At 35.8% G+C, this 24,561-nt stretch overlaps 1 protein-coding gene across 2 annotated transcripts in view; it reads left to right on the plus strand.

Moving 5' to 3' along the window:
• CDH9 (cadherin 9) overlaps positions 1–24,116 on the plus strand; it is a 67,505-nt gene extending 43,389 nt beyond the window's left edge. For both annotated transcript variants that reach the window (XM_041412973.1, XM_041412981.1), the window contains 8 exons: positions 705–872; positions 4,779–4,966; positions 6,280–6,533; positions 7,798–7,934; positions 9,766–9,887; positions 20,019–20,136; positions 20,223–20,474; positions 23,210–24,116. In XM_041412973.1, coding sequence (XP_041268907.1) covers positions 705–872; positions 4,779–4,966; positions 6,280–6,533; positions 7,798–7,934; positions 9,766–9,887; positions 20,019–20,136; positions 20,223–20,474; positions 23,210–23,697 — 1,727 coding nt within the window. In that variant the 3' untranslated portion in view covers positions 23,698–24,116. The remainder of the gene's footprint in view (positions 1–704; positions 873–4,778; positions 4,967–6,279; positions 6,534–7,797; positions 7,935–9,765; positions 9,888–20,018; positions 20,137–20,222; positions 20,475–23,209) is intronic.
• Positions 24,117–24,561: the final 445 nt, after the last annotated feature.

Below are 24,561 nucleotides of genomic sequence, written 5' to 3' on the forward strand. Positions count from 1 at the left end.
AAGCTCTTCTTCATTTTCAAAAAGGAAGTTTAATGAAAAGTGGTGTACAGCACTTTTTTGTACAGTACAGAAAACTTTTGGTTTTCTCACCTGAGACTTTTTTTTTTTTTGTACTGCAAAAGTGTCTGACATATTCAAATTACAGTTATGAAATCCTTCAAATTGGACACCCCGAAATAATTTTTTCGAAAATAATTTTAGACTCTTGTCCAATTTTTTTCTTAGCTGCAACTCCAGCTGACTTACTGCAGACATCACTGAGCATCAAAATCAATGATCTATTACAGCCCAGAATAATGAGTACTGGGCATGTTAGAGTTCAGCCTTGTGCTACAATATCAAAATGTCACCAGGGTTGAAGATTACACAATATAGTAAATAATAACTGGGGATAGAAATTGCAAAATTTCATTAATTCAATGAACATATTGGTATTTTTGTCATTAAAAGAATAATCAAATTGATTTAGCAAAACAAAATCATTGAATAATGTCTGTTATATTTTTTTGTCTTTTTTCTCTAAAATCACATTAAATCATCCATAGACTGAAAGGTTTATTGCAGTGTACCTTGTTGTGATTGCTGTGGATTATCATCTGCACAGAGTATCTGACATGAATCCATCTAAGAGCTCTGGGATTATAATGGATGGGGCTTCTCCTTCACCACTCTATCTCTGTTTTTTTTTTTTTCACTCCTTCAAGGCATAATCAAGACTGCTTTACCAGACATGAGCAGAGAAAACAGGGAGCAATACCAAGTGGTCATCCAGGCTAAAGACATGGGAGGCCAGATGGGAGGACTATCAGGGACCACCACCGTGAACATCACACTGACTGATGTCAACGACAATCCACCTCGCTTCCCCCAGAGTATGGAGCGTCTAATAGTTCAGTTTTCCAAGAACCTCTCAAAAATCAGCTGGTTTGCTTTGGCCATCTTGAAGTTTTGTGCAAGTTTTTTTTGTTTGTTTATTTTGGTTTGGTTTTTTGGTGTTTTTGTTTTGTTTTCTTTTGGTTTTGGGTTTTTTTATCACTGTTTTTGTAGTACTTGCCCACTGCTGTGTCTGTTTATTTTGCAGCATCCCAAGGCAAATGGGAATCTCTGCCTACATTTTTTTAATATCAAATTATTTGTTGGAGTGATAAACTTCTCATTCTTACTCTGCTTACAGAAATATAAACGGTAACAATAATTTAGGCCAACTGCAGGGACTTTAGAGGAATTTAATTACAAAATATAAGGACCTGCTCTTGAAATCACTTTTAGTTTCTTGTGTTGAAGCAAGCAAATACATTGCAGGTTTTCTAATGTTCTGACTTGAACAGGCAGAGTTGATCAGGTCATTTGTTCTGCTGGCAGTCTAAGCATTTGGTTTACATGCTAGTAATTTGTGCTCAGTTCTGGAATGATTTTGATAATCTAGGCCAGTCTAACACAATAAAATAAGGTTTTTAAAAATATCTTTGTACAAGAAAAAAAAAATAGCAAACAGCAGAAGGCTGCACAACACAGAAAGCTTCAGAGTAATACCCTACAAAAGACTTTTTATCCTAGGCCAGTGTTTAAATCTAATCTCATGTTGTTACAGTCAGTGTCTGATAACTGTTTGATAGGCTGCAGATAGGAGAAATTTGCAGCCTCAGTTCAGTGCCTGCCAGAAAAGTGTCGACATAATAAAATTTGAATTGCTTGTTCACACTGATGAGAGACCTGGCTCTCTTTACAGATCCACTAAGGACTGAACAAAGAGAGCTGATTTATAAAATGCTCTCCTGGACTTGAAAAGCACTTCAGTACCATGGCAATAAGTGCAACCAGAATAGGACAAACTGTTCAACATAGTGCAGATTTTAAAAAAAATATTGGAAAATTCTGAGAGCATGGAAGAATGGATCTTTGGAATTATAAATTACTGTTTTAATCTCTATCCATGATAACACATTGTTTTAAAAGAAGAGAGGGGAGGGAAAGTACTGCAACCCTCATAAAGAAATATAATTTCAAATCCCATGCAGAGTTCACTTGATGAGAATCACCTTCACACGGTAAATTCAAACATCAATTTTTAACTGAACTTCCTGTTCGACTTCATGAGGGGATACTTCTTAAAAAGGTATAGCATGATGCAGCCTATAATATTTTGGCAAATAGGAATTCTGGAACCTAAACTATAATTTATGGTGGCACATTGCCTTGTAAGCCTCACTGTTGAATAAAATAAAATAAGATAAAAGAAAGAATGAAGAATGTATAGAACTGCAAAATATTTTAAGGTTTCCAGTCCTCTTAGCTTGTGTTCTTAATGTTGCTTTTCTTTCAAAATTAACAGAAGCCTCAAGTCTATGAAAGTTGTTTTTTTTGGGTTTTTTTTTTTTTTTTTGTGATGGATACTTTTTAGAGAAATTTACACAATTTGACATTTGAAGCTTCATACAATGTCCCCCTAGTATTCTACCTTGAACATCACTGAAACACTTTGTGTGGCCTACAGAAGGTCTGCTGTGGGATCTTCCAATGCTGCAGTTTCAGTTGTGCTGATGATTCTTCCCTCTCATTTTCTTTCTCCTCAGCAGGGTGTTTTTTAATATTTTCTAGGAAATCAGAGAAAGAGAAATATCAGGCAGATTTGATTCCTTATTAGGTAGTTATGAAGAGGGGTACACTTTCAAAAAAATACCTGTTCTGGAAGTTTGCTTGTTATGAAAATATTTATCTTCCATTTTCTCTTATGTGAATCAACTATAAGTAAAACTGTTGCCCAAAGTAGAGGGTGAACAGCAGTTGCAAGCAATGCCAGTCAATATCAAGATATGTAAGAGTCAAAAATCAATTTCTTAGTGGGACTGGAGAAAGTAAAATGGCACTGTGAAGTAGTGGTTGTTCAGTCTGCATCAAGAAGAAGCATTTTCTGTTTTGTTTAGTTTCCTATAAGTAGTTGTGCAAAATTAGAAGACATAGACCTAAATGGAATTAAACTGGTACTGCAATAAAAACATTACATATTTGAATTCTATTGTAGTCTAAACCAAATAGCCATCTCACATGCTGAAATGTGTAGCATTCACACAGCTCCACAAAAATAAGAATGCTTCCAAACAAAAAAGCACTGAAGGGTGGTATTTATCTGGAAGGAGCAATAAGTACCATGCCTGAATCTGTTCTTATGGTAGATCTGGCTCATTGGCCAAACCCTTGAATTTGTCAAGGGTTCAGGGCTTGAAACTCATGGTTTAGCTGCCAGGAATCCTACCTTTCATCCCATTTGCAGACTGGTTTGAGGGAACAATATGCATTTTAGTCTGTGGATCACAGAAAAACAGGCTGCTGCTGAGTTTTCACTTACAACCTTGAATTTGTAACAGCAATCACAATTTAGCATCAAGCATTAGCTTCCATTTTGCTACACATATATATAAATATAAGGTAATTTCAGGAACTCTCTTTTGTACTTAGTCTTTACAACTGGGGACAGAAACTCATTCTGCACTTAGAATTTTGATATATTCCTTGTCTTAAATGGATTGTCTCTGTCTCTCTGGGTGCCTCCCAGTGAACCCCGGCCAGCCCCGGGTCGGCAAACAGCGGAGGGGCAGCCCCGAAGTGACCGACAACGGGGTCATGTCAGGATCCTTTAGGTGTCTTAAAAGGGCATATAAATAGAGGAAATAGGGTTGTTGCAACAAACAGAGTTGATTGTACTTTACTACAAGACAATATCATTTATATGTGTCCACTTCAGGTCCTTTGAATAAAGGTTGTACACTTTATTAAGTGCTAATTTTGTCAGATTCTTAAGTTATTTCTCCAGTGCTACTACTTCACTTGGTAAAGTAATATGAATTTACATGAAAAAACAGATCAAAAGAAACATCAGATTCTGGCATGTGCAAAATCTGAACCCATCAGATGTGTTTGGAATTTTTTTTACTTTTTTTGGTAACAAATAACAGAAAATACTGAATTTGAAATTTGTTTTGTCTTGCTAGTGAGGAAATACCTTCTATGTCTGCTTCTTGCTGGTGAAGAAATCCATCTGATTAATAGTTTTTCTGCTACAGCATGGCTTTAAAATTAGAATTTTTTAAAAAAAAATGTTGTCAGAAAATATGTATGAATTCTCTTTTCATACACACAAGCAAGAGTAAAGGGTCTGTGTAATCAGATTTCTTTCTAGAAGACCCTGATTATAAAAATAGCAATACCAATTATCATGAAGATATGCCCTTTACCATGACTCTTTAGCATGTATTAGCAATAACAGATAAATTTATTATTTTCAAACAGAACACTTACTGGGATATATTTAAAAGTAATTAAAAGAAAAGGCTATTCAATTTTAGTGTCTTTCCAAAATCCTCACTTATTTCTACAACTCTTGTTTGAGAACAACTTTAAGAGAAAAAACAAAATTATTTCCTATTTCTAAATATATCTAGGAGGATTTCTACAGGAAAAAAAACGATATATACTGCTAATAATCAGAGTAAGAACTGGTATCTTACTATTTGGCACCTTCTTTGTCTCTTAAAACTGAAGAAAAAAACAAAGAAGAAACGCAGTGTTATATGGCTCTGAAGAATAACTTGAATTTTTTTGACAGTTTCTCAATCAACTCCAAATCCTTTTTTAAAGTTTAGTGTGATGACTAGCAGCATTTTTCTTACAGTGTTTAGAACTTCTAGTTACTTTTAAAAATCTAGGTGAAATTGAAATAATTTTTATTCAGAAAAAAAAATGTTTCTCAAAACAATAAATGTTTGATTTTGCTTTTCTAGGCTCCTACCAGTTCAGCTCTCCTGAATCTGCACCACCTGGGACTCCTCTTGGCAGAATTAAAGCCAATGACCCCGATGTGGGAGAAAATGCAGAGATTGAGTATAGCATCTCCAATGGGGATGGATCAGACATGTTTGATATCATCACTGACAAGGACACACAGGAAGGGATTATAACTGTCAAAAAGGTTTACTTTTTCTCCCTCTCTTTTATATGTACTTAGCTCTTCAGGTGTTACGGTTATTTTTCTTTTTCCAGGGGAAGGGAGGGTAGATCTCACAAGAGGTCAGGCTGCCAAGGAGCTGTTGTATTAGTTTTGTTCTTCTCTTTCTTCAGCAGGTATCTGTTATTTTCAAGTCTCAAGGGAAATTTACTGGCATGTCACTTCACATAAAGCAATATTTCAGGGGCTGCTGTCTGTTCAATATATAGACTCTCACACACAGTACTTTCAAATTAGGGCTGTGAAAACTTGGAGAGGTTCAGTTCACAGTAGGGTTTATCAGCTGATTGCTGTGCTAAGACTTACAAGAGTGGTAGGCTTACCTGGAGCTTGATGAATTTGCACGTCCAAGACTAAACTCTCCCTTCTCTAATCTGTTCAATAGCAAGTTATCTCCAGTACCTAAAATCTGTCTTGGTTTAAGTCCAGTCTTGGTGATATTTCACTTGTTACATATGATGTCAGTGAAACTCCAAAGAGCAAAGGCATTCACAGAAATTTAATTCAAAGTACCATGTCTGACAAATTTATTGGTTGCTTTTCAGAATTCAGCCTCTTAAACTCTGAACACTTTGTTTGATTTTAGTGTTATTAAATATGTCAGTAACATTAATTGATAACTACCTGTAAATAAAATTTGCCAATCTATAAACATATTGGGAAACACATATACTTCTTTATGCATATGTATCTATGAAGGTCTACCTACATATACATATATGGATATGCATGATGTGTCACATGGATTGAAAATTAAACTTCACAGATTTTCTTTTTACTCAGGAACACAGAGACCAGGGACAACTCTGGTTTGTTCCTAGTGCCAAACAGGCACAGGTAGATGGTAATGGGTAAAAGAAAATAAAGAAAAGATAAATAGGACAGAGATAGTTTAAGAACTGGAATAATTGCTCTTTTTATTGCCAATGAGATGAGACAAATAAGACTTTACACAAGTCCTTGCTGTGGACTGGGTAAAACTTCCATTTTTCTATCTTTTTATTTTTATATAAGTCAAAGCCTCTTGGTTTTTTTCAGGTACCTGAACAATTAATAGGCAGAGGGATCATAACTGCCTTGTTATCCTATAATAATCCTTAATTTTAATGTCTAGAATAAGATCTCATATACTCCATCTTCTCCAAGATGGATTAAAATTTTGAGCTTTTGCTCCTAAAAATGTTTCATCTTTTGATTCAGACTGTAAAACTTACTCACATTTTTTTTGTAAAGTGATGTAATTTTCTTTATTATTATTATTCTTATTTGCTCCTCAGCATCTGGATTTTGAAAACAAGGTGTTATATACCCTAAAAGTAGAAGCAAGCAACACTCATCCTGATCCTCGTTTTCTTCAGCTGGGGCCATTCAAAGACACGGCTTTTGTCAAAATTTCTGTTGAAGACATTGATGAACCTCCAGTGTTCAGCAGACCCTGGTATTTAATAGAGGTAGATGAAGATGCCAAGGAAGGAAGCATTATTGGGCAGGTTGTAGCCCAAGATCCAGATATAGCAAAGAATGCAATAAAGTAAGCCATTATACAATATAAAATTCTTTATATGTTGGTCAACAGAGAATGATGAGATTGCAAAGTAGAAAGAGGCTGTTTGGGTAATTAAGCACATGGGGGCTCTCAGAAAGTGTCCAAGAGAAAGATCTTTGTGAGTTTGTGAAGGCAAATACAATTAGCACCATAAGAGGTTCAGAGAACGCTTTTTGAGAGCATTCTACAGGAACCAGGTAAAAGAAAGGAGATGTCAGCATTTAATTGCCAGCATGTTCTAGTAGTTGCACCAAGCTGTTCATAAAATTATTCTTTTATACTATTTAAAACATTCAAAATTTTGTATTTCTGTGCTCCCTGATGCTTGATAAGTCACACTTCTGTACATAACATCCGTGTTCCATAACTTAACTATTTAATGATCACAGTATATTGAATAAGAAATGACTGCAAGAAAGTAATAACAATTAGAAGTAAGAGTTCAGTGCTGTGAAATTGCTGTAATTGTTACCAAACTGCTATTATTATCTGCAGTGACAAATACAACACTTAAATTTGTCTACTTACCATGCAAACGATTATGAAAATTGATCTCTGCATTTCTGAACAAGCTTTCTGTCCTACAGCAGTATGTGTTGAGGTAGGAGGTGTGAGAGGAGGAGGAAAATAAAGTATTTTCTAAGTAAAATATGTATAAAATCTCAATTTAACCTGATAATGACTGCCAGCTACTAGGCTGATTAAAAAAACAGCTGTAAACCAAGTTTTACCTCACTGGGTAACAACAAAGCAAAGGCAAGTATCACAAAGCAAGATTTAAGAAGTTTCATCTCAAAGAACAAGCAATTGAAAGATTCTTCCCCTCAAGTTTTGTGGTCCTTGTTACACCTCAAAACTAGATATTTTAAACTGATACTTCCTTGTGTCTGCAATATGTATCCCTTGGTGACAGAGTTCTCTAACAAACAATTAGTTTGCGAAAAATCTTATCTAAAAAAGTTCACTTTTAATTATTATTCCAAAATTCACATTATGAGCTAAAATGTAATTTCAGTTATCAATCTAAAAACCACCCACATAATAATTTGCTCTTCATACTCCTCACTAGTCTTAAATTGTTTCTAATATTTATAGCATGCAGGTAGTTATGGGAAAGCTTAGGTCAATTGTAAAGAAAACATTCTTGATTAAGCACAGTTAAAATTGGAAAACTTTTAGAGGTGGCTGTGAGCTAAACTGGAGACTGCTTCGGGAGATCGTGATGCTCAGTTTTACTGTATCTTGACAGATATTCTGTAGATCGACACACTGACCTTGACAGAATATTCAACATCTATTCAGGAAATGGATCCTTATTCCTCTCAAAGCCACTTGACCGAGAAGAAACTCCCTGGCACAACATCACTGTCATAGCAACTGAAATCAGTAAGATGAAGATAAAATTTATCTCAGAGGAATATTTGAACTGTGAAAATAATTAAATTCTACACCTTCTATGACTTAGCTTGTTTCATTAGTTTTACGCTTATCCAGATATTATTGATAGACAAGACATCTTTAAACACACATAGAAAAGTCCAATTTATTATTTTAAGGCATGTTTTGCCAATTTTTACAAAGATATTTAGGAACTCTCAGGCTCAACAACACCATGTACAATATACATTAGGTAAGTTAACCAATTCCTTGAGAATTCACATCAAATAATTTGGTGCAGGTGTGATGGACTGGCTCTATCCCAAGCTAAGTCTCCGGGAAAATCCTTGGGGTAAGAGGAGAAAAAATGTCCCTGGCATACAAATACATTGTCAGAATAACCTCTGTAAATGAGAAAAAATTATGCTTTATCCCAAGTGATTTAACTTATCTCAGAAAATGGCTTTGATTGAAGTCAAGACTTGGGAAATTTTTTGCCCTCCGTATCTGAAGTAAACCCTGGGCTTAATCTTTCACCTGGATTCTTTACTATTCTGTTAGATACTTTCAGGCTGAATCCGTCCTGCCTACCTTTTTTTTTGAAGCAAAATCATCCAAGGGGTGATGTAGTTTTTTTGGGGAGGGGGGCACCCCGTGGTGCCCCGGAGGGCCCCCTAGGCTGTGAGTTGGCTGGCAGCAGCGGGCAGGCAAGGAGACTCCACATGGCTTCTGAGGGTGCTGATTAGATGAGGGTTTATTGCGGGTCCCATCCCCGGGAGAAGCATGGTGGTTATCAAGAGGGAAAGGGGAGGGGAGAGGGAGAGCCTAGGGTAGGGACAAGAGGGGAGGAAAAGGGGCTAAGAGAGGAGAAAGGCTAAGAGAGCGACTGGTCTGGCTTGCAAGGTTTAAGAGGGAGATTGAAGTGGGCGCGGAATCAGACTTGGGCCAATGGGATTACAGGTCATGATGGTCATGGCAGGACCACAGGCTTAGAATATACCATACATTTTGGAGGGGTGAGACAGAGCATACCATTTAAATAAAATGCAATACCACAAAGGGGGAAACAGACTGATTTTAGTGAAAAATTTTTCTGCCTTCCTTTATTCTCCTATAGATTCCCCTGGAGTCAATATGCTTAAGAGTCTGAGAGTTGGGTAATATGGAGAGATTAATCATATCACCATTTTCAGAAAGATTTATATCTTTTACCTTTTCCTCTTAAATTATTTTCATTGTTTGGGCAAACATGTTCTACATTTTCAATATGCATAGTGTGAGAATCCTTTCTGGCAATACCTTGAGTTGGGAGGTTTTTGAAGATTGATTGATGACCATATCCTGGATAAATAATTTTATTATTTTGGTTTTTACAGTTATGGGAGGAAGGACAACTTTGGTTTGGGTTTTTCATGGTTTTGTGTTTGCGTGTGCTTTTGGTGGTGGTGTTGTTCACTGAAACTTTTACTGCTTTATTGATTTGAAAAGTAAATGTTCTTAACAGCTCAGTCTCATGGAACAACTTTTGCAACAAATTATTTGCTGAACTCCTGTAAAGAATACAACTCCATAACAATGGAGTGACCTGTTTTTAATAAATCAATTTAAGCATACTTTATATTATAAATACATACATATATATAGAAAATAGTAGAAAAACTTGTTTCAATTATAAATAGGACTTTCATGTATATGTAATATATGTCATCAGAAAATTAAATGTATTGTTTTAGTAAATTAAGAAAATTGAAAATTTCTGGTCTATATTGGAAAAAAAAAGTATTGAATTATTTTCATATACATATCTGTTTGTATTGTAATATATATATTTTTTTTTCAGATAATCCTAAACAAAGTAGCCAGATACCTGTCTTCATACGGATTTTAGACATAAATGATCATGCACCAGAGTTTGCCAACTACTATGAAACATTTGTTTGTGAAAATGCAAAAGCAGGACAGGTAAACAATACTTATATTACAAAGAACTTATAAGGAAACTATCCTGCAGTGCCATCATGAAGACTTCAACATATTGGTTTGAACAGCAGTAGACTAACCCAGCCTCTTCATTTCCTATCTTCTGCAAAAAAAGTTGATTCAAAAAAGAACATAGAAGATAAAGAATAATATCCTAATACAATAGCATAGGATATGCTATTGTATTAGAATATTATAAAAACATAAAAAATGTTTTTATACATAAAAAACGGTACTTTAAGGTGGTTTTTAATTTCTAATATCAGAAAATATTTTTCCAACATAGTTTTGCATAATGATGCAAAATGTTTTATATTGTACAATAATTTTATTTATTTATGGATTTTTATAATTGGCTTAGTTAATGTAGCAACACCTTCAAGTACATGAAGCAGGAAAATCTTTATTATGTCTCAGTTAAGATGATGTGTAAACCAAACTTTTTCAAAAATAAAGGACAATGCAACTTTCTATTGTAGGTTAAAACTAGGTCTGCTATTGAGTCGAGTCTGGTCAAAGGTAATATATACTCCTTTCTAAACTACCTCAGAATTCTGTAAAATTCTAAGAGAAAGAGACAAGAAAAAAACTGAAGATAAAACAAAGTGATAATTTGGATTTGAGTAAGTAGACAAACAAGAGAATTCAGACCCAGCAAATTATGAAAATGTCTTAATATTCCTGCCATTACATCATCTATTTATGCTAATGCCAGTCAGTCCTTAAGTTTTAAATCCTGTGAAGATTGTTTTCTGAAAGTATTTACAAAGGAACTGGATTTAGCAGCAGATAGGGTACTTTAAGATTATCTCTCCAAAATGGCTCATGCATGAGCCTCTTCTCCAGACTGATTAATTTTTTGGAGGAAAAAAGGTTGAGATCATTATTTTCACTAGCACAAGCATGTGTGGGTCCTAGTCTAGGAGAGACAAGCCAGGATGAAGCCCTAAGAACAGCTTAGGTCTATCCTCATGTCTCAGTAGCTTTAGACTGTCATCATCCAGACAAAACTGTCTGGTTTCATGAAAAATATGTGGAAAGGATCAGAATGTACAATATTTTGCTTTTCTTTAGAGCACAGTGACCACGTACTCTTCAAAGACTTTACGAAGATGAGTAATATGGATACACATCAGGAATCATGCTCATGTTTTACCTGATTTTCTGCCAGTGTTTACTTAAATCACAGAGGCTTCACTGAAGGTAGCATAGATGGTACCTGAGATGAGTTTAGCTTTTCAGGTATTGCAGAATTCTATGCAGAGCAAGAACATATGCTCTTGCTCAATTGAGATCCAATTCAAGTGATGTTTTATGAATTGTTTAACAGATAGAAAAAGAAAAAAAAAAGGAGAAAAAGATGATATAATAGATTGTAGGGAGACTGCATAAGATTCTATTTATTTTTCATTTGTTAAACATAATATCAGAATTCAGGCAAAATGGGTTAACGGAAGAGGATGCTTTGATTAAAAAATTATGTCCCTTTGAAGAGGTATTTGACAATTTTTTCATTCTTTTTTTAAAAAATGTTTTACTATTTTTCATGTAAATTATATAAATAGATGAATATACACATCAAAGGAAGTGATGAATTAAATTAAAACAGTAGAAGGAATTATCATACCAGAAAAAATGAAAAAAGTGCTTTTCACAACAACTAAGGTTTATAATCACATCATCCTGTCTTAACCAGTGACATAAATTGCCACATAAGAATACAGTTCAAGTCTTACAGAAAGTACAAAAATTCTCCCAGCTTTTGGCTATTAGACCCATAGAGTTTTACTTTATGTCTTTTCAGCTGCTTTTTTTCATGCTGAATGCATTCAGATAATTCTAGCCATTAAGTTCAAACAGCTGCTGTAGAACCTAAATTCTGTTAGTGCAACGATATCTCATTACACAAGACAAAATTGAGGTAAATAAATCTTAAAATCTCAGTGTGATGACTGGTAGAAAAGTGAATAATGTATTTTATTTGCATAACACAAAGAAATGTTCAAAAGCTTAGAAATTAAGATCTAATTGAAATTAATCTTGTGCAATTTTGCCAACCAGCAAACACAGTATTTGTCATATATTTGAAGAAGTTCAGTCCAGGCATACTGGCTGTCAATTTCCTTAATCCAATTTCCATCTAGTCTAGCATACTTGGTGAAATATCCATGAATGTATGAAGTATCATTTATCTTTCTGGTAAATTCTGTGCTTACCTAATAACATATATGACAGAGACTCATTAGATAGGTATGCATGTTGTTTACCAGATCTCCCACACATCTAATTTACCAGTGTAATTTCAGCAATTATTTTCCCTCATTGGAAAATCCCACAAAGATACTAGAAATAGAGTGTGCAGCAAGTATAGCTACAGAAAAATGGAGATCCATTTTGGTTTTCTGTTTGTTAACAGCTGAGGTCTTCAAGAGAGGCACCTGAGTTCGTATCTGGACATTTATGTGTAATTGACTTAGTATTTCAGAAAAGAGACTACCTTCGATACATGACAACACTTTTATTTTGGTGCTTAATATAGCAATGAATATAGAAATATGAACCTGAATGTTTTGGCCAAGGGTGCTAAGTTCCAGAGAACCTGTATTTCTCATGTCTAGCAGTCCCTGTATAATATAAGAGAAATAGAAATGTGTTCATTTACTACTATTCTAACCTATTTTAGAGATAGCCTAAATAAGCTTTTTCATTATAATCATTATTGCTTCTTTACACATTACAGCACTGCTTCTGCATCTGGTACCATAACAAAAGAATCAGACTGAGAAGATAAATATATTTAGTTTGTTGTTTTTTTGGGTTTTTGGTTTGTTTTTTTTAACTGAGACCAGTTATTAGTCACACTGCTCTCTAAGTCTCAGGTGCATCAAGAAGCATCAGAATGATCAAATATTGTTCTCTGCCACCATTTCTCATTCTCAGCATCAATAGATATTAGAGGCTTCACTCGTGGTTTTCAGATAGCCTTCGGAGGGTCAGAGGAAAGAAAATTCTACAGAGTTTCTCCTACTCTTTTGTCTCCAGGCAACAATGGGGAGAAACCCTATCACAAAGACTTAATAAAAATTTATGCTCATTAGGCTGAAACACATTTGTCACCACAAGACTCTTATTCCATTGGCTAGTACACAGGCTAAAGAAAAGCAGGGAGCAGACTTCCTCTTGTGCAATTTAAAAACCCCTAATCCTGAAGCCCCAGGGACTGTTGTGGGGAAGGCTTTGGTACAAGCTCTCTCATGCCCTTGTCACAGGAATTAATTGGGTCTTTTTAGCTGGATTAGAGGACGAGTACTCTCCATGGAAACAAGGAAGATATACATGAGAAGGAGACTGATTTAGCTGAAAAACTTGTTGGTAAAAATTTAGCTCCATATTTTATTGCATAGTTTATTGTTGGCAAAAATTTATCTAATTTCAACATCCATCAAGAAGACAACCTGGGTCACTATTTTTCCCCTCTGAGGCAATATTCTTTCCTGCCATTCACAGGCTTTCAGATATCAGAATGTAGAAAGTTTGTTTTCTCCTTCAGAGACCTGGCTGATTTTTCTTTTCACTACTCTCCACACCCTCCCTCTCTTTTTAAAATAGAGCAGAGGGAGATCACTTTTTCTCAAGAGTGAATTGCTAATTATCAGTCATGACTTTATATACGTTGTAGCTGCTTCACTAGGTAGACACTTTTTGGGTTATTTCAGTGACAGACCCATGCTAACAGTCTGTCTTTTTAAGTAAGAATTGAAGTAAGAGTTTTCCAACTTTTGATAAGCATTGAGTCCTGCATAAAACTGCCAACACATTTGTGGAACAGAGCCAAGATCAGGAAACCAAACTGCTTTGCATTACTGAATGTGAAGTTTTGTTAAGTGGCAGGCATCTCTTCAAGCTTGCTCATGCATGATGGAGGCTGTTTTCTGCAGCTAGCACCTTACAGGGGTATAGCCTAGAAATGTGTCTAAGGTTAATAAAAATCTATGTGTAAAAATCTATGTGATCACTCAGGCTGCATAATGACAAGATGGGCATCCACTGACAGCTGAATTGATTTTGAAGCACTCCTATGGGCCATATCATCACATCTTTCACATAACCTTCATTCTACATATTTATGCTTGCTGTTAGTAATATATTCAAGGTTAGTTAGTCATTGACCCTACCAGATCATACAGGCAGGAAAAGAGGCAAGATGAAGAAAGGATAGGCGAAAAAAAGCTAGTTTTCCATCATTTCCCTGTAACATTTGCACACATTGTTCTCATGATTGCCATTCATAGCTTCTCTCGCATGATTTTTTCTGCATAGTTTATTGCAGACAAAGTGGTGAGGTCTTTTCAGATTCCTAGAGAAACACTTGCAGCACCAAACAAGTTCAATAAGTTTCAAAAAAGTCAGTGATTTGAGATCCAGAATTTCTGTTCTCTTCTATATCACTTGTTAAAAAATGTTAGACAAAAATAAACACTAACATTTCCTAGACATTTCTTTCTCAAGTGCTTAGAGATACTTTAAAGTATATTTCTCTGTTGTACAACAACCAGGTTTAACTAAGAGCATGATTCAACTAAAAATAAAAGCCCAAATGCTTCAAGTGGACTAAAAGCCTCCTTCTCTCTTGTGTTACATACAGAAACAAAAAAAAATTCAGTATTTGTTAGTGTCTCTACCTTAACAATAGCTTTCTCTAGTGGTGTTTGTGACTGGAAGTACAATTTTTATGGTATATGTTAATCTTGTTGTATTTAACAATTATTATTTTAATTATTATTAGTTATTTCTGATTTCCTTCAGAAAGGAGATCTACAACACTGACCATCTTCAAATTTATGTGAAAGTGACATTATTTTTCACCATATATAGTGAATTTTGAAAGAAGGAATTTTGAAAAAAGAAACAGGTGTAGAAATAAAACAACAACCACCAATGCACTACAGTTTTGAAAAGAAGTAGCAGCAAAATTCTTTGCAAACCTTCTATTTGTCTCAGGTTTTGTTTTATTAGTAGTAATGTTTAACCTGAAAACACATTGCATGTGCCCACCCGTGGACCTCATCTTGTTCATGTTTCTCCAAGGAACTTTTCGAATCATGTGGCTGTAGCTTTTAAAGAGTACACCCTGGAGCCAAGGTGCAACAGCCATTTATTTGCATGACATGCCAAGCCAGCACACACTGAAAAACCTGTGATAAAAGTGTCCAGATGGTGCTGACCTCTGTGCTGATAAAGCTTAACATTTGCTTTAATGGTTCCTATATTTCTTTTAAAGGCATTCCCAATGCTGAGCCTGCAACCAAAGCCTTCTACTTGTGCAGCTTTCTGTGTATACAAGTGCAGCCTTAGGAATGCTAACAGCATGCTCTGAAGTACACAGAGACCCTTCCTAATTCAGAATTCTCCCACCTAGCTTCTACTTGCTTGCTGTCCTTAAAACAACTTGAAGAGCAGCCTTTGCCTAAGGATGTAAGAGATATATAAAAGGAATCTTTTTCTCTAGGCAGTCCACTCACCCCCAACCACTTTTTCAGGCATGAGTAAGAATAACTATAAAATAGCCTGAACATAAACTACAATCATAGTTTTGACTGTGGTGCAAGTCCTAAAATTACAGCATCCAGGTCAAGCAAACCAAGCAATACGAAACAGGATTATAAGTGTAGTATTTCAATGCTTGAAAAAAATTATTTCAGTGGAAAATGGGTCCAAAGCCTTTAGCAGAATCTCTGCCTTCATCATGAAAGAAATAAATAGAATCATGGAATCATACAATGACTTGGATTGAAAAGCACCTTAAAGATGATCTTGTTCCAACCCTGGAACAACCTGGCCATGGCCAGGAATGTGACCCACTAGACTGGTTGGGTTGCTCAGGGGTCCATCCATTCTCGCTTGGCACACTTCCAGGGATGGATCATTCACAGTGTCTCTGGGCTACTTGGTTTAGTGTCTCACTTTCCTTTGAGTGAAGAATTCCTTTCTAATATCTAATCTAAATCTTTCCTCTTATAGTTAAAAATCGTTTCCCCTTTTCCTATCCCCATCTGCCTGTGTAAGAATTCAATCTTCCACTCTTTTATAAGCCCTCTTAAAGTACTGTAGGATGACAATAAGATCTTTCTAGAGCCTTCTCTTCTCCATACTGAACAACCCCAACTCTCTCATCCTGTCTTTATAGGACAGGTGCTTCATATCCCTAACCATCTTTGTTCCCCTACTTTGGACTCACCCCAGTAGGTCCACATATGGTTAAGACTCCAGACCTGAATTCAGCACTCCAGGTGGGATCTCACAAGGGAAGAGCAGAACAGCAGAATCACTTCCTTTGACCTGCTGGCCACTCCTCTCTTGATGCAGCCCAGGATACAGTTGGCCTTCTGGGCTCTGAGTGCATATTTTTGGCTCATGTCCTGCTTTTCATACACCAGAACCCTCAAGTTCTTCTCTGCAAGGCTACTGTCAATGACATCTTCTCCCATTCTGTGCTCTTGTTTAGGATTGGCCTGGCCCATGTGCAGCACCTTGTACTTGGATTTGTTGAACTTTGTGAGATTCTCATAGGTCAATTTCTCAAGATTTCCCAGGTTTCTCTGGACAAGATCTCTTCCTTCTGTTGTGTCAACCATACCACTCAGCCTCGGGTTATCTGCAAACTTGCTGAGGATGCACTTGATCTCAATGCCTATGTCATTGATAAAGATATCAACTAACAACTTTCCCAAGACACCAGTCATTGTCAGAGCACTGCTAAAGAGCATGGTTAAATGAGCACTGGTCCCAAGATCCTTAAAAAAAGTTTCGATTGGGAATAATTCTTCTTGCTACTCATTTAACATTGTCAAACTGCTACAAATATCTTGTCCTGAATGTAAAAGAGAAAACTTAATGTCAATGCCCATGTTTAAATTTTCATTACCCTCAAAGAAAAGTGACTTCAAAGACTTGAAATGACCCATTAAGATCCACTCGAGAGTATGACACTGTTTTTTTTTTAAATACACAGAAGTACTCATGCACATGCATAGGTAGCCCTGAAAATGGTGACAATACTGCTGTATTTTATAAAATGTTCTCATTCACATGGGAAGGAATGAAAGAAAGAAAATAATGAGACTGGTTTTAGTTTCTCTAAGATTGATCTGATTGAAATATATTTGAGTAAAAGTAAATTTCTTGAAATAACTCTTCCGTCATAAATCTTACAACATCAGAAACCTTGCTCTCAAGTCCTGATGAAAAGTGATCATAACTCAATGTCCATAAATGCATCAAAATGGGTGAATATATTTCTGAAATTAAATCACAAAATGTACACAGAAGAGTACTAGATTTTCTTCATATAAATACTTACTTAAAAATAGCCAGATTACTTTCATTTCTGTGGTGATTATCACTGACATCGTCTTTTATTTACAGCTGTATAACTGAAAAAAAATTTCCTTAATTAGATAAGATTTCTAATTTCCTTTCACCTGTTCATCATTTGGAACACTTCACCTGCAATCATGGTTTCTCATTGTTCTTTTAATCTCCTTTTTTTTTTCTGGTAGGCAAACAGCTGGTTCTCAATTCATGTTGCCAATTGTTAGATCAGGTAATGAGGTTGTTTTTTTTTATTCTTCAGCCTTACCCTCAACAATAATTATTTGTTGTAATTAGATTCTTCTGTGCCTGGTACAATTGTATTTCTCTATGTGATTTACACATGAAGGGATTCAAACCCTACAAACACTGAATGATTACATCTCAAAAAGACCCAAGATACCCAACTATATTTTCTGATAGTTATTTCAGCAGGATATTTTCTCCTTGTGTTTTTCAGCAAGTAACTGTAAACAGAACAAATGTTGTCGCTTACTCTAATTCTCTCTTCTGCCTGGTACTTTTCTATTTCTTCTGTATTTTCAAACTTGTGCTAATGTGAAAGGAAAATTTTCTCATTTAAACTTGGTGTCTTAGCCCACTCAAAATATTTTGGGTTTTTTTTTTTAGCATATTTTAAACTGTGGAAAACTAAAATTAAACCAAATCCTGGTCTTGCTTTCTGTACTAAAACTCTCAGAAGCAGATTACAGGAAAGACAAAAGCAATTGAACATTAGAAAATTATTGACAAAAATTACAATGTAGAAACACTCTAAACAGGATCCTTGACCATAACCAAGGATTTGACTAATCTTATGAAATAGCTAAAAATTATTTTTAAAAAAGCAAATCAAAAGATCAATGCACATTAAATGCTTTAAAAGTGAAGAGATTTTTATATGTAGTTATTACTCTAATTACACTCAGAAAAACTTCATAATCCTGCTTTGAGCATAGTCACATCCTCTTGTGCAAGGCTGATGTTTACAAATTACCATTCAAGTTGCTCAATATACCTCAAAAATAAAAAGAAATTATAAAAAAATCTTGTACTTTTTTTAGAAGGAGCTGTTGGAAAGTGAATGAGCTAAACTCAGACCCCTCAACTACTTCTGTGTGTTGTGTTTTGGGTGGGTTGTTTTGGTTTTTTTTTTTTTATTTTGTTTTTTTTTTTTTGTTGTTGTTGTTTTGGGGTTTTAAAAATTATAATTCAATATTATTAATTGTAATCAAATTATCCAAAGTTAGCTAGAAAAAATGGGTTGAATATTTGTGGTGCAGTACAGCACTAGCAGTAGCAAGTTTCTGAATTGTAACAGCAAAAAAACACTTTGATATAATGATTCATTCTGTGAGATACTAAATACTTTCCAAAACTTAACTGTATCCTCAAGTCCCATTAAGGTCAATGTTCTGAGATCATATATATGAAAAAGGAATTCCTTATTTGATTGGCACAAAGTTTATAGATTATATTAGTGCTAGTTGTCAATTACTGTATTTCTGGAAGAAGTCAAGCTGCACCTTCTCTGGAAATAAGAGAAAAACAAAGTCTTTGATAACAAGTGGCTTTGATATCTGTGGGATTTCAAGCCACCCTGAACACTGGAAACACCTGAACCCCAAGACAGTCATTGGCTCCCTCTTGGCTTTGAAAGAAAAATGTCTGGCTGGTGAAGTCATTCTGCTTTTAAGTGCCATAGGAATGAACCTGTACTGAGTTATAGCATCCTTAGTTGAGACTCACTCCTATTCTTATGCTACTGGTTTTGTCATCTTGTGACTGAATGCAAACCTGTCCTCGCAAGCCAAGGTGGACTATAGGTTACTCTCTAGTGTGACACCCACCAGGAAGGGCAAATGACAGAACAGCCACTCACAGAGCTTTCTGGAGTTACTGTGACTCACGCAGTGTGGCACGGTGTTAAGTGTTGCAAGTCAATTCATAAACCACAGTTGTTCCCATGTAACTTTTCCTTCCTCAGCTCTGCAGATGTTTCCTTTAGCCTCTCTGCCAGTCCAGCAGCAGATAGATTAAAAAAAGAGTCAAATTGTTAGCATTTATGTGTGTCTACATAAACCCAAGTGCACACATTTGCACGTTTTGATGCAACGGGAAACCGTATGCAATGCAGAGGTACTGCTGAAGCCTCTCTTTTTTTTCAGCCCATTCTATTCTGACCCTTTTCTGGCACTATTATCACTCTTTCCCAGCTGGGCTTGAGTGGCCTTGTTAGGGCAGCTATTAAGCTCCACAGCCAGAGGTTTCAATTTAGGAGGGAGTAAAGCTTCTCTTTTTATTACCCCAGGAGAACCGAAAATCCTGCCAGTGCAGTACTCCAATTTATCGCCAGGAGCAGATGAGGTGGATTGAGAATTAGACCCACTTAACAACTGGTTTACACAGCACTCTCTGTCATTGCTACATGAAGCCACAGGAGGTTTATGGCTTATTCAGAAGGGCAAATGTTTCTGTATCACTGCAAGATATTGAGTACAAATCAAAGCACATGGCTGTTCTGCAGTGAGGACTGGACCCTTTTTTCATCCTTTGTTATGTATTTAAACCATAAAATAATTTGTTTACTGTAACCTCTACTGTAGTTATGTGGGAAACATTTGGCTTAAGACATCAGTTTTGTCTTCAGATAGAGATTCATTGGATTTTTACAGGACATGAAAAGCAGAGAATTGAAACACAAGATTTCTAAAATAGCATGAAATACTCTTTTCTTTATAGCTCATACAGACTGTGAGTGCAATTGACAGAGATCAGCCTCCTCGAGGACACAAATTTTTCTTTGAGTTGGTGCCAGAATTTGCTGTTCACCCAAACTTCTCTGTTGTAGACAACAAAGGTAAGTGCTGACCCCAATGTCCCCCTCCTCTATGTCACATAAAACTTAATTCAGAAACATTTATCGATTCTGTGTTTCCATTCTAGATAACACAGCAGGAATTATGACCAGAAGAAATGGATACAGCCGTAGTAAGACGAGTACCTATCTTCTGCCGATCATTATATTTGACAACGACTACCCGATCCAGAGCAGCACGGGCACGCTGACCATCCGCGTGTGTGCCTGTGACAGCCGGGGCAACATGCAGTCCTGCAGCGCTGAGGCCTTGCTGCTCCCTGCCGGCCTCAGCACGGGGGCACTGGTGGCCATTCTCCTCTGCATCATTATCCTGCTAAGTAGGTACCTGTGATGAGATGTTTACTTGACCAGAAAAAGATCTAGTCACTTTGAGAGTCCTGATATTCTTAAGATCCTTAGTCACATGACCCTGCAGAAAATATACCATTACACTTTAGAAGTTTGTGTGAGAAGAGTAAGACTGTGATATTCGAATTAAGTGCAATTGAAAATATAGTGTCAGTTTTAGTTACTATGCTTGTTTGAGTAATGTTCATACCATAATCAGATCTTCATTTAGATCCAGAACTTTAAAATCATATTTCTGAAGCGGAGTGCTAAGTTTTGCAACAATTAAATGTTATGAATTATATTAGCTATTTAATGATGAAAGGTTTGGGTTTTTTCTGTTCAGAAAATACTTAGCTCAAAAGCATAGGATAGAAATATTCAATTTCTAGCAAGTGATAGTGAGAACTGATGATTAAATAAGTATGAGAACAGAAGTCAGATGAGTGTTTGGAAGGTAGAAGCATTAGAAAGATGTAGTTACATATGAAGGAAGTAGAAAAAATGTTAGCTCATTATCTGGTGTTAAGAACATAAAAATTTCAACTTGCATGTTTTGCAAGAAAAGTGTCATCACCTCTACTTTCCAGTGAAACTCTGCAGAAAACCTCTTTCCTTTTCCACCTGTCGTAGCAAATATAGCTTGCCAAGGGGTCAGTGGGAAGCTACAGGTGTTAGTTTATATAATTATAAGGGGATTTTTTTTTCTTTCAGTTTTTACCCTGGATTCAAGATAACTCTGTGATTCTCCTAATATTTGCTGTAGATATTAGAAGAAGGGTAATATCTATAAACTGTATCTGTACTGGGCTTAAGGGAGGGAGAATACTTGAGCTCTAGCAAACTGATAAACTGTTTAGATTCCAAAATTGCTGCTGGCGTGGTTTCAGCATCAGCCCCCTTGGATTTCCCAGGATGTTACCCAGGCATAGTCAGGAAATCTGCTGATAGTCTGCTGAGAGGCAGAACTTGAAAGGCACCATTCTCAGGAGAATATGGTTCAAACTCTGCCAGACCTAGCTCTTCACCTTGCATGGTTCTTATTGTCATGTCAACAAGCTCTGTATCTTTAAAGCCATCCTGCATTCCCCAAGAAGAGCAGGAGAAAAAGGAGCATGAAACACATGCCCTTACTCACTCAGAATGAAAACATTGCTCTGATTGGCTGCAATGCTTTAGTACAGATTGAAAAAATCTGTACTAAACTTTGAACTTATTGAAGTTAAATGTGCCTTAGGCCCAAAGCAATAGAATATGAAACACAGAAGAGGTTCAGGGACGATTGCTGTGCAGAACAAGTGACCACTTCGTGTCTCAGCCCCAGGGTTAGAGGCCCTGCTCTGTTTAGCGCTGCTGGCATATGTGAAGTCAAAGAAACATGTGGCTGTGGAGTATATAAACAGAATTTTTAGTCTACAGCTAGGGTGATACTCAGCATCATATTTAATTTTTCAACAAGGTAGTGTGTTGTATTAGTAAACTGGTGTCAACATGCCCAACATGAGACATACTAAGTACCAGGCTGTGAAAGACACTCCGTAATAACCTCTCAGTGATCTACCTTTTTCTCCTCCATGGAGTTCTTTAACTTGTTAAAGTGTTCCTCATCTAACATTATGAAAAGAAAGGCCTGTGTACAGGCACAAGGAAGAAAACCCAAACAATACAGAATGGAATACATTTTTATTAATTTTATATTCACAACATAATATCATGGCATGTGAAAGATCTCTATTCCCCTTTCCCTATCTGCAGCATGTCAAATCGTAGCTTTTATTCACCAATACTCAGGTGATTCAGAGTAAAAACTTAGCTCCTAGGACTCAACTAAACCATTCAGCACTGTTGTAATTTATGGTTCAGCAATCATTGTTATGTCTCATTGACAGATGGTCTTTCTGTCCTCTCTTATTTATTTATTTCAGCTACTGGAGAGAGAGTCCGATTTTTACATGCACTTAAGCATTGAATTGCTTCTGAAATCAATAGTATTGAGACACCAGAATGTACTCACAAAATCCTAACTTCATTTTTTTATCTCCCCTTATAGAGCTTCTTTTTTATATCAATCCTTACCTCTTTCAATAGAAAGAGTTATTCAACTAGCACTTCATAAACCAAGGGGATCACGTTTTTCAAAAGAAGCATTTAGTAACAAAGACTGGATTTCAATTCTCACAGTCATTGAAGCAAAAGTAGTTTTGTCAATTATATTGATAGCTTAAGGTCTTCAGGTTCTTATTTTCAGAGGGACCTGTAGATCCCGTATTCAGAAGTGAATTAGACACTTGGGAATACCTAAATCGCTAGCTTTCAAGAGTGTGAATAACTTTTGCCAAGGAGATTCAACTACATTCGATGAAAGGACCCTTAATGACTACCAGAAAGGTGGTACTTACAAAACTAAAATCAAACTCAAAACTTTGTAGGATAATATTGTATCATATTGTTTACTTTTCAACTTCTGCTTAGTTGCAAATTTATGTAAAGTATAAAACATTTTGATAATTTCTCCCATAGTTTAAAAAATAATAAGTTTTTGATTGCTATCAAATAATTAGTACTTTCCCTTATTAACTTGGAGATAGATTTTATCATGACATTCCAATTAAAAATCCCATTCCAGCCTTAAAACCTTTCCAAGGCAAAAGATGAGGTAAAATTTTGCCTCATGTATTTATTTTCTAACAATCCATGTATTCATTCACTTTTTCTTTCCTTTAAGTATTAGTTGTCTTGTTTACGGCTCTCAGGAGACAGAGGAAGAAAGAGCCCTTGATCATCTCAAAAGATGATGTTCGGGACAATATTGTGACCTACAATGATGAAGGAGGTGGGGAAGAAGACACCCAGGCTTTTGACATTGGCACGCTGAGAAATCCAGAAGCACGGGAGGAAAGTAAAATGAGAAGAGATGTTATCCCAGAAACAATATTTCAGATAAGGCGGACTGCACCTCTTTGGGAAAACATCGATGTTCAAGATTTTATTCATAGAAGGTTAAAGGAAAATGATTCAGACCCAGCTGCCCCTCCTTATGATTCATTAGCAACATATGCCTACGAAGGAAATGATTCCATAGCAAATTCACTCAGCTCCCTGGAATCACTTACCACAGAAGGCAACCAAGACTATGATTACCTCAGTGACTGGGGACCTCGGTTTAAAAAACTAGCAGATATGTATGGTGGAGAGGACAGTGATAGAGACTGAGAAAGTAATTTGTGACCCTGGTCAGTGTTAGTGGAATTCATGTCTATGTTCCTAGATAAATAAAGTGGCCTACTCTCTTACTTGGGAATAAAAAATTTACAAAAAATAGGTGTTGTCTTAGTAAGGGTTTGCTTAATCAATAAGTCAACGTGAATGAATATGAACGATTGAGATTTTGAAAAAACATTATAACCCACCCTCTCTGCCTAGAAACCTCTGATGAAAGGGTTTTTTAGGGAATGAAAAGATAATAAAAGGCTTTTTGTGCCTTTGATAATTACATGGAAAATCCATATTTTTTAAATTGCTTTGCTTTACCTTTCCTACTATGTTGGATAGTGTGCATCTGCATTGTAACTTATTCTCAAAAATATACTTTAAAAAGATTAATATTACTGCCATATTTATTGAGTTAAAAATGTCTGTGTGTTGATTCATCCTGATATTTTTATATATGTATATTTATATTTTTGTATTTTTATTAAATAAATTAGAATTTATAAAAAGACTACTTATTCATGTACTTTGTCAATCGTAAAGAACTGTCCAATCTTTCTGAAGAAAGGAAACTTTTTATTGTGCAATACTTAATTTTTGAATGCATCATCTTATATCAGGTTAGTGGTTGCAATGTACTGTGCAAGAATGATATGGAGAGAGGGCTCTGTAATGAGAATGCAGTGTAGAAAATAGAAAAAACTATTTTGAAAAGGTGATTATAAATAAACACACTCTGACTTGCAATGTGTATTGCTACATGGCATAATAATACAGTTTCATTGTGAAGCTCACTGACACATACCTCCTTACATGTACAGATGACCACTCAGAGGAACAGATAGATGCCTGGGGATCTAAAGAAAC

The sequence above is a fragment of the Onychostruthus taczanowskii genome, unplaced genomic scaffold (assembly GCF_017590055.1).
Source record: "Onychostruthus taczanowskii isolate IOZ18803 unplaced genomic scaffold, ASM1759005v1 scaffold102, whole genome shotgun sequence".
In the NCBI taxonomy this organism is placed as follows: Eukaryota; Metazoa; Chordata; class Aves; order Passeriformes; family Passeridae; genus Onychostruthus; species Onychostruthus taczanowskii.